Genomic DNA, 13109 nt, shown 5'->3' on the forward strand with positions numbered 1-13109 from the left:
TTTTAATAATTTGTTGATTTTTATTTTTATTTAATTGAATACATTTTAATCTCAATATGCACAAAATGGCTATTTACTAGTCGTATTATATATTTATATATATAAATAATTCTAGGAACAAATACATTTTAAAAAAATACACTTTTTTAAATACATTATTCAACTGATTATAAAATCTATAATTTAACTGTAATAACAAAAAATAATAATAATAATAATTTAATATTAAATTTAAATATTCTTAGATAATGTAAAAACTTAAGTTACAATTTACGTAGTTAGAATATTGTTGATTTAAATCATATTTGTAACTAAAATAAAAAAAATATATATGAGATATAGTTTCAATGAAATATAAGTTCTTATTATAATAATAGAGTTTATATCTTATTATTTAATGGTCCTATATTGTATATGGATAGAATTTTTTTTTTTTTTCTAAGAGAATACCTTCATCAGAATAGAATATTAAGTATATGAAGATTAATTTTATATATTTAATAAACAATAAAAACAGTTAATATTAATATTTTATAATATATATTATTATTATGATTTAAATAAATTACTATATATCACATTCTTAAAACATTGGATACAATATTGTTTTTATGCACAATTCGCATACAATAAGATGGAGAGATTGTTCAAAGTATACACTTGGATTATTTTCTTAAAGTAGTGTGATACTATAAATAATAATTCAAGTGTAAATTATATACAATATAAAATCAACGATTGATTATAAACTACTAATATTCATTGATGTCGAAGCTTATTACTTTTTTTACTTTTTTGCCTTTATATATATATATATATATATATATATATATATATATTATAAGTAAATATAAAATAATGTATTATATTAAATTGAATCACTTATTCCAGAAACCCCCTAAATCTATTTTTATACATTTTGAAATAATCAATTAAAACTATATCACGGTTCTAAATTTTTTTTTTTAATTCCAAAAATTACTAAAATATACAATAATACTCTCTCTTTCAGATTATAGTGCAGTTTTAGTTCTTTGACATAGTGGAGGAAGGAAAAAATGTTTTTTGTAACTTACACATACGGGGTTTAAGCGGTAAATAACTTTACCGGGCACTGTTTTTTTAAATTGTTTTCTCCTAATTTAACCAAATGATTAATATGAGGTATAAATAATTAGAAAATAAGTTATAATAATAATATTGATCAAATTTTAATGAACAAAATTGTATTTTAAATTATTACTTTATTTTACATACTTCTAATTTTTCAGTGGTGTAAATAAAATGTTTAAATGTTGATATTTTAAATGATATTTAATTTTCTTTAGATTCCTCTACCAGACGTTTCGTCTGAAATATTGTTATTTTTATAAAAGATGGCCACCAGGTTTTAAAATTAAGGATTTCATTAGTTTGAACTTTATGCACAGAAAACCTTCTGCACTTGCTTGCTCTCAAAATAAGGTCAATGTACTGTTGTGGCGTGTATACACGGTCTGTCTTTTTCAACAGGCCCTTTATCGAGCCAAAATCACGATCGCAAGGCAGAAAAGAGTAGCCTCGTCTAGGAAAAAAGTGAACAATAGTTTCAAACCGGTGACTGTCACATAGATTTAGCAGAAACATCGAAAATGTGTAGTTCATATTTTGTCCCGCTGCTCTATCACTGAAAAGTAATAATTTCTTTGTACTATTTGGTACTTCATTCTGAATATAATGCCATAAAAATGAGAAAACTTCATCTGGCGATTTGTTTTGCTTCTCCTTCATGGTACACATTTGGTTTGGCATTGTTGTTTTTCAATTCGTGAATACAGAATACATTGACCCAAAGCTGACTCAAATAAAAAACTTCCTGGACAGGTATGTTTGGTAGTGGTAAACTCTGCATATAATTTAAGCATAATGCCGTAAGTGTTATCGTTAGTGTTTTCTATAGCGTTTTTTAATTCGACGTAGAAGTTTTTTGTTCTTCCCTTATGTATTATGAGTTCAGCTGCAACATTTCATTTAACATTATCACACAAATTCGAGGTTTTAATTTTCGTAACTAAAAATTTACATTGGCTACATCTGCTTGAGGGTGCACAAATGCTTAATAAAAATTTTCTTTGAAATAAGTATAGTAAAAATTATATTTAACAATACCTTCTAAATCTGGATGATCATTTATAAAAAACTTATGCATTTGTACAAAATCAAGTCGTGCATTCAAATATTGCTTCGGTTTCCCACCACAATGAGTCTATTTTACCTTACACCTCTGAACATGGTCGTACATTTTTCTACACATTTCTCCAGAGATTGCATTGCCACTACGATTCTTCTCTATAGTCCTCGGGTATCTTATTTTGTATAAGAATTCTACGTACATGATCTAATGATATGCCATGTAGTTTCATAAAAATATTCTTGCAAACAAGAAATAATGGACCTTGAATCTTAAGATAATATGTATAAGTGTGATTTATTTTAAATTGCATAGAAATTTCATTTACTTCATGATTTAACATACTTTCTTCCGATTTGTTTGTATCAGTAACAGGTTGGGACGGAAGAACGCGACGGTGTTTTATTGGTTTGCTCTCTATTAATGTCTGGAGATAGATATCTTGTACATTTTTGCTATTCATAGAATATAAATTATTCCAATGGAACTTCTTTCCAATTGTAGTTAACGTATCCTAAACCATGAACTCTGGTATTATGTATTATATTACGTTTATAAGTTTCTGAATGACGATACCTTTTATCCTCTTTACAGGTGGTTCCTGGTCAGATTCTGAAATAGACATGTTATAATATTCACCACGAAATTATATTTAAAATAAAATACGAACATACACCGTGAAACATAAACGTACAAAACACGCCGTGTCGTTAACTGACTAGTATGTTGTTTATAATATTAATGTGGTTTTCGTTTTAGTTATCAACAATAATAATATTTAGATATATTAGATATTTTCACTAAGAAACTAATATAAATATATTATTACAAACACAAAATTATTTATATATATTTTATCCATGTTATTTATATTATTAAATATTATCAATGAACGTTTAGCGCAGAAATCTACAATACGGCGGTGCTTAGTGGGTTTTTGAGATAAATGAATATTTCAAGGCTATAAGAAAGATGCAAGAAAACTAGTTATTTATGGGATTTCTGTAGTAAATAGTGGGCATATGTTAAAACTAAAAGTCAACGCGAAATAGTCGATTTTGATTTTAATGGTGTTTAGAGGCTTTTTGAAAAAAGCGATTCAATTAAATTAATATATTTTCACAGGTTCCATCAGCAACATAGACGACACTCAATATTTGCACTGCAACAAGTCTCAAGTAAGAAAAGTAATATCTGGCGTTGTCGGTGCTGCTTCAAGTGTTACATCTGTTCAAGTGGCGAATTTATTACGACTCTTCAAAATCCCTCAGGTAAATATTAATTAATTAAAAATTAATATTATTCTTTTCAAATACTAAAGATATGCATAGAATCTCTAATAATTTTTCAAGGTAAATATATTGAACTATTAATATTTATAGCGTATACCTATAGGTGTAAAATAAAATGTATATAGGTAATTTATAGTGTGTATATGTCGCATCCATTTCATGTTCTGACCCGTTTCGTGATATGGATAGAAATTGAACGAAACGGAACTTCTTTTTTACACATGGCGTAATTACACAATGTGGATTAATTTTCACGAAATGGACACTGATTTTTAGTAGTACGGAACTTTTTCGTAATTTGTACATACAAATGACGAAACAAATAATACGTGTATGATTTTTATCAATAAAAACAACTTGTTGTAAGAAACTTTTATAATAATTGTGGCATTTTAGGAAACTTTAGGTAAATTTATGTTGTAAATTATCAAAAAAAAAAAAAAAAAAAAAAATTAAAAATAATAAAATAATAATTATAACTTAAAACTATAATAAACTTTTAGGCGCATTTTTACGTTTCACATTTCCTCTTACAATTACAACAATGAAAACCTTACCCTCCTGTTGTTAAAGACATTAATTCACTTAGATTTAAATCTTTTACTTTATCTGATATGTTAATGAAATTATTTATAGCTAGTTGAAAAGTTGAGGAATTGAACATGCCTTACCTTAATCCGTGTTTGGTTCCAAGACGATTTAGCTCATTTTTTGTTCTGTGGCTATGACAATTATATTCACCGAGTCTGATGAACCTCCGTCTACCTAAATAAGTAATTACTATCTGCTAATAAGGTATCACAAGTATCACTGGTTATTCTGACTAGTTGTTTCTATTAATAAAAATCATACACGTATTATTTGTTTCTTAACATGTATGTATATGTTACCGGAAATGTTGACATTTTAGGAAAGGATGACAATTCCTAGGAAATGATATCATTGCCTAGGAATTGTCATCATTTCCGTAGTTTATTAGGCAATGTTATCACTCATTACTTTCTTACACGAAAGTATTGGAACTCATGATGTTACAAGTCATGTGGGACCGGCTTTACAATATAACTATTAGAACGATAACTAACTCGTAGCGGCGACATACTAAAACCCGTAATCGTCACCCGTCGATAAAATGGTTGTGTGGAAAATATCTATCGCATATCGCATATATTTATCGCAATCTTTATGTATTTTATTAAAATTGTCCCTAACCTGTACATGCAGTATACCACCTTTAGTAGTATGTTCTTCTTAGTACAGTACGTATTTATTATTTACACATTCAGTGCGTTTGTTAAAAATGGATCTCAATAAAATGCGAAATGAATTTAATAAAGCAATTTTATTACTAATTGGCGATAAGCGTGATGACAACAAATCGTTCAGGAATAATGAGGAATACGATCGTCGTATGGAAGATGTAAAACTATCCAAGATTAAAAAAAAATGCAAGAGAGATTATAGAAATATTCGTAAATACGATATTATTTTAATAAATGATAAAGAGCGCTTAATTAAGGCCATGAACCATGATAATGACGGTATACGTTATTACGTTAAAAACGAAGAGCTATTCGATATTCTTCACTCTACGCATATAGCTATCGGTCACGGTGGTCGCGACCGTATGATGGCTGAAATAAAATTATAGTATTGTAATATAACAAAAGAAACAATAATGATTTTTTTGAGTCTTTGTACCGACTGTCATAAAAAATCATCTAACCCAAAAAGAGGTCTTGTTTCTAAACCAATTTTGCATTCAGCATACAACTCACGTGCACAAATAGACCTAATTGATATGCAATCTCAATGTAAAACAAAATGCAAGACGAACAAGTGTGCTTGCAGATTGGCATCTAGAATTTGTAATTCTAATGTCATGGAGGTTTGCCATGTGAAAATAAAACTGAGTAACTACGAAAAATAAAATGTAAAATATAAAAATTGTGAAATTATAAAAATCAAATTGATAAAAAAAAAGTTAAAAAAAAACTACTCTATTTTATTATATTATTTTATTATTTTATTATAATATTAGTAATTAACATTTATATATAGTAAAATAATTATTTTAAGTCTAATTAAATCAAATTAAAAAAATAAATGGTATCACATGTATGAAAAAATATGGCATCATTGCCTGGAATTTTAAGGAAATGATAACATATACTAGGCAATGATATCATTTCCTTCCGCTATTAGGAATTGTCATCCTTTCCTAAATGTCAACATTTCCGGTAACATATACATTGCGAAACAAATTCCGTACTACTAAAAATCCGTGTCCATTTCGTGTAAATTTATCCACATTGTATAATTACGCGATGTGTAGAAATAGAAGTTCCGTTTCGTAAACTGGATGAAATTTCTATCCATTTCACGAAACGGATAAGAATGCGAAATGGATGCGACATATATACAATACGATTTATGTATTTTAAAGTACAGAAAAATGACTGGCTATTGATTTTTTGAAGATTATCTACATTACGTTGAAAACATTTTCATTCTAATAATATACATAAAACATTTAAAATGCAAATGCCAAAAAAATTGTTGTTTAATTGGCTTACATTTTTGTAAGCACGCAAAATTGTGTCAACTCGTTTAAACTTGTGGAATAATTAAATTATTAATTGATCAAAAAAAAGAGAAACAAAATACATTTAAAACAAATTATTATTATTTAAATTGAGCAATATGTACATTCGATTCATTGGATAGAAACCCTACTGAAAAATACTGTTGAGCATTTATTTCCATTCATTATAATATAGAAAAATAAATTACTAAACTGTTGCTCATGATTTATTCATACATTATTTCACGTGGAAATACTCAACGAGATAGTGTGAGTTAATAAATTGTATACATTAGATTATTTTTTTATACATCACATTATAACATAAGACTTCTAAGGGTCAGGTGGGGTAATTGTAAATGATTTTAAAAAAGTATTTTTTAAGCTGTGTTTATGACTGTTTACTTATACATAAATTGATTTTATTAGTGAATATCAATAATAGTAGACGGAATAAATATATTTCCAATACAATTTTGGTCAATTTAAAATCTCAAATCTAAAACAATTGCAATTTACATTTACCCCAGGCATTTACCATTACCTCTTTTGGGGTCAATGTAAATGAACATATTAAAGCCATAAGACAATCATCAAATTTTGTATGGGGCAAATGAAAATGAATATTTTTAAAAATAAAATAGTATTTTTTTTAATTGTATCCACCAAAATTTAAAATTCGGTGTAATTGTGAACAGAACACTTAAATTCAATGAAAAAACACAAGGGTAATTGTAAATAAATTTTTTTTTACTTTTTTGAATTATAACAGTCTTTTGTTTCTAACTTAATATTTAACATAGCACCAATTACTTTTTTAGTTTTATATTAAGTATAATATGCAACTGAGATCTTAAATTAAATGTACAATCTTTCTTCGTTTATTAAAATTATAAAAAAATAACTTTTTTTTGATAAGTTAACAGTTAGGTAACACTAAAAATTTAAACATTTGATAAACATAATAACTAATAAATAAAACTTACAACTAAATTACAATTTCGTTTTTCATTTACTTTGATAGAACCTTTAAATTTGTATACAACTTTTCTGCCTTTCATTATAATATTAGGATCTGTCAAAATTGCTTCAATCATTTCATAAGTTATAATACACATATCACCATCATTAATTGAAAACTATTCCAATACAATCTACTTTTTTCAGTCCTTGGATTACCACATCACGATCATCATCATCTACGCTTTGCATCAAACACACATATTTAAATTGTATTTTATTTCGATGCCCTCCTAAGAAATTAACCAATAAAAATTTTCTAGCTTTTATACTTTTCCACACAACAGTTTCACATTGTATTTCATTAATTTGTAAATCCTGTAAATCGTTATGCTTCTCTTCATAAAATAGCGTGTCACATGTCATATAAATTATTACAGTATCTTTAGCTTCATCAGATATTTCCACACATCGATTTTTTAAAGACCTCCCTCTTTTTCTACCAGTTCCAGCGTTTTTTTGTATTTTTTTAAGGTTTGCTTCTTTTAATCTTTCTAATACTTCTTATGTAGTTATAACTTCACCATATTGAGTTGTTTTGAGTCTTGGTACTACTTCAGTGTAGTTTGGCTCAGTACTTGTTGATTGCATTTCTATTAACTGTTTAGAAAAAATACTGATAATGTCCACAGGTTGTTTTGATTGTAACTCTTCCAATTCCAACATTAAGGTTTGGTTTCTACTACAAGTAGGACTGGTAGTAGGTACTCCCATTTCAAAATCGAAAAAAATAGGTGTTTCATTAGATATAACATCTTGGTTTATAGAACTAGTTGAAGTTAATTTCATGACAGATTCAAGAACACGAAGTGTTACATCAAATGTACACTTTTGATTGTAGGAAATTGTTGAAGGTATTATAATGTTTTTCTCTATCTCGTGCCTTAAGTACTCATTCAAATCTATAGGATCAAAATCCAACAAGGAAAATGTTGTTTTGTCAATAGAAAACACACCAGTACTTGTAAACTTCAGACCATAAACTGCCAAGTATTTCAGTAAATTTGGATATTGTAACTCTTCCAGGACCTTTACCTATGACTAATCTACCAAATTTAATTAATTTTTTTTCCCACAAAGTGTTTAGAGGACCGAACACACATTTATAAGATGGCTGTAATTTATCTGTGAGGTGACTTGGAAATTTAAACAAAATAATATTATTTTTTAGTGCAGTCTCAATAATTCTTACACTTATATGTGAAAAATGGCCATCATACAGCAACAAAGCTGTAGCCTTTGATTTAAAATTAATTTTTTTTTTGTTCCACATGTTTTACAAACACTATATTAAACCAATTGTAGAAAAGTGGTTCCTCCATCCACCCATTTTGCGAGACTCCATATGTAGTTCTTGGATATGCTTTCTCTGAGGTCCAACTACCCTGGACTGAAGCACCTTTAAAAATAATAAATGGACACAAGTTCCGTCAGTCGATATGCAAGCAAGACACTTATCGACTCACGTCCAGAACCTCCTGAAATACGGTTTAATGTTTTTTCTTTATCTCCGATGGCTTTTAAGCGAAAAGGATCTGTTTTAAACCCACTTTCATCACCATTAAATATAAAACTCATTTCAATATTAACAACAATTGTAATAAGATTGTTATAAAAGTAATAAATAACATGTGAATTTTTAGCATCTTTGCGTAGCTTTTGAAGTTGCTCAGGCTTCTTAAATGACAAATTGTTGTCTTTTCAAAAAATTATAGCACCAGTCTTCTCCTGGTCTATTGTTATGAAATGGAGTCTTAATATTGTTTATAGTTACATACTCACAAACCAATATCTAAAGTTCATTTTTATCACAAGGATGGCCTATTTGTGTTCTTACTTTCAAGCAATTTACCAAAATACCTTCAACAGCATCATTCAGAGCTCATTTTCGTTCAATAGAGCACACAATAGGATTTTTACGGCCTTTTATTCTATTGAATATGACAGAAGCAGGAATCCCAAACTTTTCTGAAACCTGTTAGTATATTTTATTGCATGAAGTTATTGCTAAAATTGCTTTTTCTAGGTCAATAGTTGTGTGCACTGGGGGCTTCTTCTTTCTTATGCAGGTTTGAGGCCTAAAGATAAATACAATTAGTAATGTTTTAGGTGTTAGGCATATTACCAACTATTCATTTTTAAATTTACAATTGCCCCATTTACATATTTACAATTCCCCCTTTGTATAAATTTACAGGGGGAAATGTAAACATGCTAAAAAGTGTACAAATACTTGAAATACTAAATATTGAACATGAAAAATGGCTTTTTATGGATAAAGTCATGTAATTGAAGTTCAAACCAATTCAATACTTACATTTTGAACGAGTAAACAAAAAATAGAAACAAAAAAAAAAAGCAAATTAATGTGTGTAATACTTTTTTTCAACGATTTTTTTGTAATTGATAATACTAAAGATGCAACCTCTAAACTGCTGTATCTAATCAATATATTTGGTGAAAGAAAATATATTAAACAGTAATATTAACAAGTTATACGGTTGTAATTTATTTCTCTTATTAAAATACCAGCATAATTTACAATCACCCTTATTCACAATACCCCACCTGACCCTATATTTTCAAATATATTGTTTCAGTATTTAAATTAAATACTTACAATGATGAATATAAAAATTATAGTTATAAAATAGTCATATTGTATCTAGAGTCATTAAAATGTTCTAGTTTTTGGGGGTAGGATTGATTTCATATCATTCAAAGCTTAAAATTAAAATAAAATAAGAAATAACAAAATGATATCTTTTGCTATTTTCGCACATATTCAATTTATTCAAATGTATAATAAGAAATTATTATTTTTGTATAAAAATATATAATTTAAAATGTATAAAACTAATGTTTTTATTTTATCAAATCTAATTAATCGATTATTCGATTACACGATATTATGATTCTAAAAGTAAACATATGAATGATTGTTGAGGGGGTATATAGTATATGATAAAAAAATAAATAAGTAAAATGTTAAAAACCACATTTAAAAAATATTTGTTTTTATAAAAACTGTTTAATTTTTTGTTAGGTACTCGTCAATATTTATATTTATTTAGGTTTTATATTTTTACATAAAGTTTATGAAATTAGTAATCTTTTTAACTAAAATGAAAAAAATAACGAAAAATAACGTATTTATTGATGAAACTGATTTAAATTTTAACAAAATACAAATATTATGGTTTATAATAAATATATATATATATGGTTTATACTCGTACATCATATGTATACAGTGGAGCGTCGATTATTCGCACTAATTGATACCGAGGGGAGTACGGATAATCAAATAACCATTAGAAATAAAAAAATAAAGTTAAAAATTAATTTACTAGGTATAATACTCAATATAATATTTATACATATTATAAAATATATAATAATAATAAAAAATATAAAATAGAGTAAAAATATAATGTACGCATAATCTACGTATTTATTTGAAATAATAATGATATTTTTTCGCCGCCAAATCCTTTATTCATTTTAATAATAAATGTTGGATTGTATTAAACTCTAGGAAAGTTTAGACAAGTTATATACCCATTATAAGTTATTATTTTATATTTAATATACAAATTAGTTATATACTATACATATTACACTCCCACCCAACGAAGGACTAATATCATACTAGTATATAATAGTTCTCGGCGTCATCATATTCATTTTCAATTTTAGTAAGCAGTTTTGATTCTTTTACTGACCTTTTACTGACTCAACAATTTTATCGTCATTCAATTTCTTAAATCTTAAATTATTTGTATCATTTTTTAGCCAGTTTTTCATTTCAATTTCGTTATTTCTTTGAAGTCCGAGGGTTGATTTTAGTAAATTTGTGATTTCGTTAATCTCTTGTACCTCTTGACCAGAGCTGTAAAGAATACTTTTAAAAAGTATTTAAGTAAATACTCAAATACATTTTTTTTCAAGTATTTAAGATACTACTCAAATACTTTAATTGTATAGTATTTCAAATACTACTCAATTACTTTAAAAAAATTTTTGGAATACTTTTCAAATACTTTATTAAAAAAATATTTGGAGTTATTAAGCCATGGTAAACTAACATTTTGCAGAGAAATAGTTGAAAGAGATGCATTATGTGGTTCTGAATCACTTTCATCATCAATATTATGGCTAGAATTGCTCATATTAAAATTTGAAATAATCGTAGTAGCCAGTAGGTTAAAAACTACACATTTATTTTAATAAATAAAAACGGTGTAGGCTTGCAACTATATAGTAATTTGTGGTAAAATCTTTGTTATACTCGTAATCCCGTATAACCAGGCGTATCTGATATTAACAGTTACCTATCTAATAATACAAAAGGAAATTTTGTAATTGAATATCTATTTTTAGAAACCTGGTTTTCACAAACCTTCGGGCTTTGATTATAGTTAGCAATATTTTTTTCCAACCAAATATTTTGAATAAAAATAAAATGTTCCAAAAAAAAAACCAAGTATTCAATACAAATAAGTACCTATTCAATAGAAAAAAAGTATTTAAAATAGCATTGAAAATACTTCGTTTTGAAAGTATTTAAAAAATTATTCAATACTTTTATTCAAATACTTTTACTCAAATAATTTACAGCACTGCTCTTGACCTCCTTGAATTACTTCTGCAATTGGCCATAATTTATTCCAGACATTTTTTCTACTTTATGTTATAAGTTATTAGAAAAATTCAGCTAATGTATAACATGCATTTTCTAAAATTAAATTTTGATAAAAACTTTTTTTTTTTTCTTTTTTTTTTTTTTTTTATTTAAGAAAAATTTACAATCTATATACAATTTATATAATAAGTAAATATGATGAGATGAATATTACAGGACATGAAAATCTTGAGGGAAGGGAGTGTCCAGTGACACTACTTCCAATTTAAACTTAGTGGGGAGGTAACTTTATAATAATAGCACTAGACATTATTTAATAAATCACGCGGCCATTTGCGTTTGAGGCGACGAGGATGCAAATCAGGTATTGTGCAAGAAGAGAGTTTAGATATGAGTGGGTTTGGATGGTTAAAGGTATTTTTATGAAATTTGTTATAATGATAAGAGGCAAGAGTGGAAATTGATGATATGTCAAGATCATGATGTAGGGTGCAGTTGCTGACGTACCAGGGAGCATTAAAGAGGACACGCAGAGATATTGATTGGAATACTTGGAATTTGATTAGGTTTGAATTTTTAGTGGTACCCCACAGCTGTATTCCGTAAGTCATTGCTGGACGTAATATTTGTTTATATATTAGTGTTTTGTTATTTAAAGAGATTTTGGATCGAAGAAGTGGTCTTAATTTGTGAAGCCTGAGGTTAAGGGAAGTTCTTTTAGCTTTGACGTGATTAGCCCAAGTTAGTCTTTTGTCGAGAAGGAGTCCTAGGTATTTAACTGAATTGACAATGGGAATTGTTTGGTTATTTATGTAGACTGGAGGAATTGTTGTAGGCCTGAGGGTAAAAGTGATGTGAGTGGATTTATTTTCATTAACTTTAATTTTCCATAAGCTGAATCAATCTTGTAGTTGGGTTAGGTGGTCTTGGAGGTTGTTTGTAGTGGTGGCTATTTCGGAGTTGGTTGATATTATGGCTGTGTCATCGGCGAAGGTAGCTAGAGTAGTGTTGATAGATTGTGGTAGATCTGCTGTATATATATTATAGAGAGTCGGGGAAAGAATACTGCCTTGAGGGACGCCTGCTTTTATAGGATGTGGGTCAGAAGTTTCGTCTTCACATCTTACTGAAAAAGTACAGTTTGATAGGAAGGATTTGAGTAAGAGGAATAACGGAGTGGGTAAAAATAATAATTTGAACAGTAGTCCTTCGTGCCAGACCCGATCAAACGCCTGAGCAACATCAAGAAAAACCCCAGAACAAAATTTTTTTTTGTTCAAGAGATGAGGCAATAGTGTCGACTAGTCTGTGTAGTTGGTGAAGAGAGAAGTGCTTACTCCTAAAGCCGAATTGAGCGTTTGGAATAATTTGTTTATCGTTAAATATCGGATAAATTCT

The 13109-nt window shown here is 27.7% G+C and overlaps 1 protein-coding gene across 1 annotated transcript in view; it reads left to right on the top strand.

The window, feature by feature from the left end:
* The window catches only part of LOC112689538 (metabotropic glutamate receptor 2), a 310121-nt gene that overhangs the window by 82750 nt on the left and 214262 nt on the right, over positions 1-13109 (top strand). Inside the window, exon 3 of the mRNA XM_025563298.1 lies at positions 3296-3441. Coding sequence (XP_025419083.1) covers positions 3296-3441 — 146 coding nt within the window. The remainder of the gene's footprint in view (positions 1-3295; positions 3442-13109) is intronic.

This window comes from Sipha flava, unplaced genomic scaffold (assembly GCF_003268045.1).
Source record: "Sipha flava isolate LNK unplaced genomic scaffold, YSA_version1 112_pilon_pilon, whole genome shotgun sequence".
NCBI classification, from domain to species: Eukaryota; Metazoa; Arthropoda; class Insecta; order Hemiptera; family Aphididae; genus Sipha; species Sipha flava.